The sequence below is a fragment of the Etheostoma cragini genome, chromosome 13 (assembly GCF_013103735.1).
Source record: "Etheostoma cragini isolate CJK2018 chromosome 13, CSU_Ecrag_1.0, whole genome shotgun sequence".
Lineage (NCBI taxonomy): Eukaryota > Metazoa > Chordata > Actinopteri > Perciformes > Percidae > Etheostoma > Etheostoma cragini.
Genome location: NC_048419.1, coordinates 10,347,831 through 10,354,961, shown reverse-complemented (window position 1 = coordinate 10,354,961; position 7,131 = coordinate 10,347,831). Strand labels below are relative to the sequence as shown.

The following is a 7,131-nucleotide window of genomic DNA, read 5'->3' as shown; positions in this document are numbered from 1 at the left end:
GCTCTCAAGCCTCTTGACTTTTCTCGTGTTTGTCAAGCTTATTGCCTAATTTATTGGAAAATATCCACTTCAAGCTAAAACATCTAAGTCTGAAATTAATCTGAATGTCTCTGTTTCTGGAGAGCGTCCCTGTAACTCACCAAATTGTATCACAAATCCATTTGTATATTGCAAGTATGTAACAATATAAAAATATAAACATGTTAGGCTAAATTCACAAGTAATTAAAAGAAAAGTAGGCTACAGATTACATAGAGACCTACAACTTCAACTGAACACTTTCTTGTGTGTTACTTAAAACCTGACTCTAATTTCAATTTGACAAACATTAACTCCCGTGATGGCCCAGATAAGATTTGTATTGATTATCCTACCTAAAAACAGCTAAACATATAACGTATGCATTATTGCTACTGTACATTATTTACAAAATATACAGAGTTCCTTCCTACTGTTAAGTGCACCATTAAAATCACCTGTTTATACCTGCTCAGCCTATTACATGTGAAGAGTAAGCTGCCCTCTTGTTTTATGTAGGCTACTCTATGTAGTCTAAGTACTGTAATAGGTGGATAGACTTTCATGAAGCAAACACATACAAAAAACATTATTTTTGGTAACTAACATCAATATGTGATAATAATAAAGACTTGGGTCAGTTTGATGATGTTGAAATGTTTGAACATGATGAAAATGGCCTGCACTTACTTGACGCCCTAAAGAACTTTAGGCAAAGTGAAATCATTTAGTATGAATTAATGAAGAAATGTATTTTAGACCTATCAAAAATAAACCAAAGAAAATATCCAAAAAAATGTACAAATAAGGTAAATAAACAAAACATTAACCAACATAGACATGTTCTGAAAAGGAGTAGGAAGAGGTACACTTGTTTAATTAACATTAATTAATTATTATTAATTATTCATTATTATTATTATTATTATTATCATTTTTAAATTTTTAACTTCCCTTTCGGTCTTGTAACATGACTTTTAATAACTATTTTTGCGGTTCCTTTTAGGAACCTTTCTTGCCTAGCAACCGCTTCTGTTTGGACAAATAGTTTCTGATATTCTTTCCTCCACCATATATGGACATGGGGTTAGTCAAAACATGTACTAGACACTATTCATTGTAGGGCTGTTGTGACATAATGAATTTAGGTGTCACAGTAGTTTATATTAGTTTAGTATATTATAACTAGCAATTACTAACACTATTAGTCCCTACTGGTATCCCTTGAAAGATAATCATTAGAAAAATAACAATTTTAAATATTCATTATTCTTGCTGTAAAAGTTGTTTCTCAATCCCTAGAAGGCAAAAACATGACAATTCCTTTATTTTTTCTATTGTTATATTTTGGTTGCTTAGTTCTAAGTAGCATGCTATTATGACTGACAGAAAACTCCTACTAATAAAACTCTTACTGTTACACTGATATAAAGTCATACATACTGAATAATAAAATTCTTACTTACATTGTTGTTGGATTTTGTTAGAGACAGTCAGTTCTTAAAGTTCAAACTTTGTTTAGCTGATATTGTGTGTAATCAAATTAGCAAAACCTAATTGCTACTGGATCGCTGGACAAAATATAATTAATCTGCCGTGTGTAGTACACTTTCCTTGATGGATATTTACAGAATGCACAGGTAAAGGAACAGGGAGTCAGTTGAGACCCAAACCTATGTTTTTGCCCCAGTGCCCCCTTTTGCATTAATCCAACCATACAGCTTTGAAAAGGTTCGCTGTTTCTTGATGCAAAACATGCATGTTCAAAAGTTGTGCGAATTAAAGCGAAAAACACTCACTAAGGAAATAACCTTGGATGAAAGAATGTCTCTTCACACTATTGACAGCTTTGACATTTTATTGTTCCATTAAGCACATCTTACAGGTTTTGTAAGCAGTACCAACTTGAAAAGCCACCAAACTGTTAGTAATTATGACTAATTCTATAATCCAGGCCATCTCTTTCCTTCACATCAAAGTGTATGTATACAGGATGATCCATTCAAAGCCATGTTTTTATAGGGGAGTGGAAGACGGAAACAGATGTGATGTAGTGCAGTGCCACACGAAAAACTTGAGTCACACATGAAAAGCAAAGAAAAGTCTAAGGGTTCTGGCAGGCCACACTTGGATAGGGGGTTGGATATTCTACTGGCAAGGTGTCATCTACATGAACTCGTTGAGGAAGCTATGGACGGTCCCTTCAGGTGTGTCCTCCAAAGGCTGTCCCAGACAAATGGAGGGCACCATGAGGAGATCAGGATCCTTGATCTCCATGTCAACCTCCGTGAGGCTGTGAGAAAATGATACAAAATGACATGAAGGTTTTTTTTGACGACCTTCATTACAACCCGTGGCGCTAATAGATTCTAGAAAGTTGCATCAATATGTGTCATTTGTCCTAAGCACTTAAAAATAATTCTCCAACCTGAAAAGGAATGTTGAGGACTCATAGAAGTACAATGTGCCCACAGGCAAACATCCCATGGTTGCAGCCATGAAGTAAGTGCCTGAAATAGAGAAAGATGGGAAAAAATTCATGTCATAATGAACTCTTTCACATGTTACAGTTGTACGTATTATTTTATTGCATCTCTCTCACCCTTCTTGTCTGGCATTGATCCTGTCCATGCATTAATTTTTAATCCCTCCCCTTCAATGGATGAACTCCCAGCGTTTGCTGTAGTCATGAATGTTGCATCATCGGGGATATCTAGAGGGTGCTGGTTGCATTGCAGTGCTTTTTTCTCACAGCTCTGGTTTTTGCTGTCAATCTCGTAGAATATCCCCTGCCAGATGTAGACACAGATGTAGATGTCAAGTCGAAAAACAACATCAATTGAACCGTCATAATTTATAAAAATGAAAGAAATCAGTTACCTCATCGAAAAACATCAGCACATCCAGACCTATGGATGCGTTGCAGGGGTGGCTCTCGTTTGATCTGAACCGTAGTTTCTTGCCCATTGAGTCGTAGGTGAATGCACCAAATGCTTTCACTTCACCCTTAATGCTTACCTGGTGTCATTCAACAACATACATTCAGAGAGAAAGAGAACAAGTTTAATGCTAGATTTTCAAATGCTTTAAAAAGTATAAGGACTATAAGCCTTGACAGACACATTTGAAGAACTCACCACAGACATGAATCCTGTCATATTGGGTGCATCTGAAAGACAACAGTGTCAGTTAGATGAGTCTTATGCATGCTGGTAACAATATATACGACATTAGACACATTTTAAACCAATATAACAGTAACCAAAATGATGGAATCACAAGGTCTTACGACAAGGCTGATGGTGATCTGCATAGGTGGTGGCGGTCAAGCAGATGAAGACGACGAGAGTAAAAGCTGCATACATTTTCCTGGTCCAGAGGGAGTCACAAAATACAATTCGAGATGGCAAAAACAACCCTTCAAGCGCATCTACCTTTCAGTGAAGTTACTGCTGCTTTTATAGGGATAAAATCCGGTCTAGTCAATAGGAATTGCGTAAAAGGACCCAAGACTTCAAACATCAAGCTGTCTAAACAAATTAGACCCAGCTGGTGGTGACCCAATAAAAAATATCTTAGGCTATCTTTTCTTTTCTGATTGTGCAGCTGTCCTCACATGTTTTTGTGCATTGTCATGCCCTCTTTGTTTAATCTTTGCGCCTTTAAGAGGGTCATGGGTAAACCAGAGGTCGAGTGGGGACGATTGTGGAGGTTAATCAAGGCTCTTGGAGCAAAATAGAGCTATCTTTAAATACGTTTTTATTTTTGATTTATTTAAGTGGACAGTGAGTGTTAACAGCTTACCATATACAGTAACAATATGGTTAAGAGGGATGCACTGTAGACCTACTACAAAGTTTTTTGTTCTGCTAAGAAAAAGCCTTGATTGACACGGATGCAGCCTGTGTCTATCAGACACTGAAACCTTGCTTTGAATAATGAATTTCTATTCCATAATGTCAATGAACCCACATTAGTGTCACCTTAGGTTCAATAAACTACTTCCTTCTCAATCAAAGTTAGTTGCATGGATGCAGGATGGCTGCAGGTCTCATGTAAAGACATCTAAAACACTTTGCTTAGAGTAAAAAAAAATCTTTTTACAATTACCTTTTTTTTAAGCTTAAATTCTGCTCATAAGGTGGAGGTCAAACATCCAAGTGAAGTAACAATGAGCAAAACCCATTTTTGAGTCTTGGGCAACTTGACCCACTTATAAATTTAATTTGATTTCAATTTATGAGTTCTTAATATTAAAATGAACGTCTCATGTCATTACCTGTCATTTTCGTTTGTCTGTCAGAAGTAGACAAATCTTTCAGAAGTGGAACCAAATCCCATCAAACTTGATTCAATGTCAAGAAATCAGTTTAATGATCTTTATGGCTACCTAGAGTTTAGGTGAATGCCACAGGATAAGGTTTTTAACATCTGCCAACTGACTTCATTAAAAAATACATTTGCTACACAAGGATTAATGCAAAGTGCAGATTACAATTTAAATAAATACATATGGAAACGCCATACATCCCTGTATTGTTTCCCTGAAAAACACCAAACGTGAAGTAATGTGGACTAAATATAATTTTTAGCAACTGTGGGAAATCCAGATTAAACCTTTGTATCTTGGATTCCTGAGCAAAAAATTTTAAGTGCACACAAAAAAGGCTTTGTGTTTGATGCATTGTAGCACTTGTCTATTCAAAAATGCAATAGGCATAAACTATAAAGAAAATCAGTCAGGTGTATGCATAATGTCTCACAATGTCATAGTGAAGAAACACATACATTAAAACATTATGAAGCTGTGTATAATAAGCTGCAGAGTGTTGTCCATCAGGCCGGCCTCCTGAAACAACCTCACCCTTTCTTTTATAAAAGAGATCCAAACTAAATAGAAAGCCTGCAGAGTTCTTATTAGGTCAACTGCTGGTCAAAACTGTGTTGTTGTCACAACTCCACTTCATGCAGCTGTCTTTTGTTCACACATTTGTTGACATCCAAATGTCCCTGTTGTGTCCCTGCTTTTAAGCAAACAGCTCAGTGCACTCTGTCAGACAGGTGACAAACAGCAGTAACTGGTTCCCAGTGTCTCACGTGTGCTGCAGCTCTGTTGGCCTGACATAACCTCAGACGTTAACGCAGTCTACAACTTATTCCATCGGACTAAGATTATGTGTCGAACCTTTTAACTTTGGATTCTTTGGTCCATTTTATGTTAGTGAGCAGGCTCTTTTTTCCATCTGAAATGCTGCATTTATATTTAAATGAAATAGAAGCAAAAAATGAAGTTTCCGTTAAAATGAATTTTCAATACGATGTCTTCATAATGAAATGTTAATTTGAAATATGTATGTAAAGACAACATTAATCTTAGTTGTGATTATGTTTAATAAAATAAAACGTGTGTGTTTGTTTTGTCACTTTAGCTCATTGGGTTACTTAGATGTTACTGTGCACACACACACACACACACACACACACACACACACACACGTATGTGTATAACATGGTGATGTTTTTTTCTTTCTAACCAAAAATAATAACCTGTCTATCTATCTATCTATCTATCTATCTATCTATCTATCTATTTATTGTGATATTTGATTTTCTCCATGTAGCCCATCTCTAACTCTGAGTTATACTGTAAATACACATAGTATAAAACTTCTAAGAACCATAACCAAGACCTGGTTTCTTCACAAAGGCAAAGTGATGTAAACTTTAATTTAATTCCATAAGTTTCCCTAGCTTTAAGTTGCAGTCATATATTTCTGTATGGTATGTTCAGCTGTTTTCACTCTAATCGTTTTGCCATCTATATATATTGTGTGTGGTTTTTGACTCAATTGACTTGTTCTGTTAACAGGTCAACCCACCCTAGGAAGACAGACAATTATTGTTGCATTATAATTGACTCATTTTCTAAATGTTAACTACATTTGTTATGCATTATTAATCAACATTAGGATTTCTGAAGGCTTTGTGGACTTTTAAAGACTAGCGATTGTTGCGTAATAGCCCTTTTATCACAACACAGCCTTTTTTCTTGTCATAGAAGGAAAAGCCTTTGGCCACATTATACTTCATTTACCAAAAATTTGAATAAGAGAACTGGGATTCAGTAGAGCATTAGATTGCTGTTTATTGAAGAAGTCTCAAAATGGGAAGGAAATACATAACAAAACTAAAAGGGATGCCCGAAACCACAAATGAATGAGACTGAAAATAGACAGAAATAGAGTAAATTGTTTGTGTCACGAGGGGAATTTAACATTACTGTATGAGGGGAATACGGGAGGGAGGGGGTTAGGAAAATGAGGGAAGCCCTTCTCCTTAAGCACCCGTCTTACTGACAATATTGTGACAGTTCAAAAAACTCAGCATTTTCTCTTTCTGAGAGGAAGTCAGCTTGTTTTTGCCTGTGACTCACCCACTGACCCAAGGTTTATTGGCCCTTAGTTTCTATAACCTCCTATTTCCTCATGCCTACAGTATTTCATGCATTTAAGAAGTGCCCATTTTTTACTAATGATGACTAATAATGACAGCATTATTGAACTTTAAAAAACAACATCACTAGAAAATTCAGTCACAAAAAGCCTTCAGCACACACACACACACACACACACACACACACACTTTAAAGTCCCTCAGAGGTTTTAATGTCTCAAGTAACAGTTTCATTCTAGAAATGAGGGGAAACTACTACTGTTAACCATTATTTCCCCAGAGTTGAGAGTTCAGAGTTGGTACAAGGAAGTTTTAAAGCTAACTTACATATCTTGTGAGCTGGTGTCATGGTTGTTCCCTTTCTACTCAATAAGGATGTTGAATATGTATCGGCAATGTCTTTTAAATGTAAAAGTATGCTGATGTAATACCTACAATATGCAATGCAATGCAATACATTCTTATTTACTAATTATTACTTACCTAGAATATATATCAGTGGAAAAAGTGTACATGATGGGTATGTTAATGTCATAAATTGGATCACGAATGTCTTGGGAGTTATAGATTAACTGCAATCAGAAACTAATATACTGTAAATCAAAGAGGAAAGTTACCCTGTCTGGTTGTTCCAGTCCCACTCTGACCTTTTTTTGACAC

The 7,131-nt window shown here is 36.0% G+C and overlaps 1 protein-coding gene across 1 annotated transcript; it reads right to left on the bottom strand.

Annotated features, from left to right (window-relative positions):
• Positions 1-1,858: 1,858 nt before the first annotated feature.
• Positions 1,859-3,508, bottom strand: epd (ependymin). Its single transcript, XM_034890526.1, has 6 exons — positions 3,308-3,508; positions 3,156-3,187; positions 2,899-3,036; positions 2,621-2,807; positions 2,447-2,528; positions 1,859-2,311 (listed from the first exon to the last, which is right to left on the bottom strand). Exons 1-6 carry the CDS (start codon positions 3,381-3,383, stop codon positions 2,185-2,187), a joined length of 642 nt encoding a protein of 213 aa, XP_034746417.1. The 5' UTR covers positions 3,384-3,508; the 3' UTR covers positions 1,859-2,184.
• Between the last annotated feature and the right edge of the window lie 3,623 nt (positions 3,509-7,131).

What these genes read in the sequence shown, in the direction of transcription:
- epd (XM_034890526.1), bottom strand. Translation starts at nt 3,383, where the DNA reads ATGTATGCAGCTTTTACTCTCGTCGTCTTCATCTGCTTGACCGCCACC. An exon ending in TGACAGGATTCATGTCTGTG is followed by an intron (nt 3,037 to 3,155) that starts GTGAGTTCTTCA and finishes GAATGACACCAG; the next exon opens with GTAAGCATTAAGGGTGAAGT. An exon ending in TCCTCAACATTCCTTTTCAG is followed by an intron (nt 2,312 to 2,446) that starts GTTGGAGAATTA and finishes ATTTTCTCACAG; the next exon opens with CCTCACGGAGGTTGACATGG.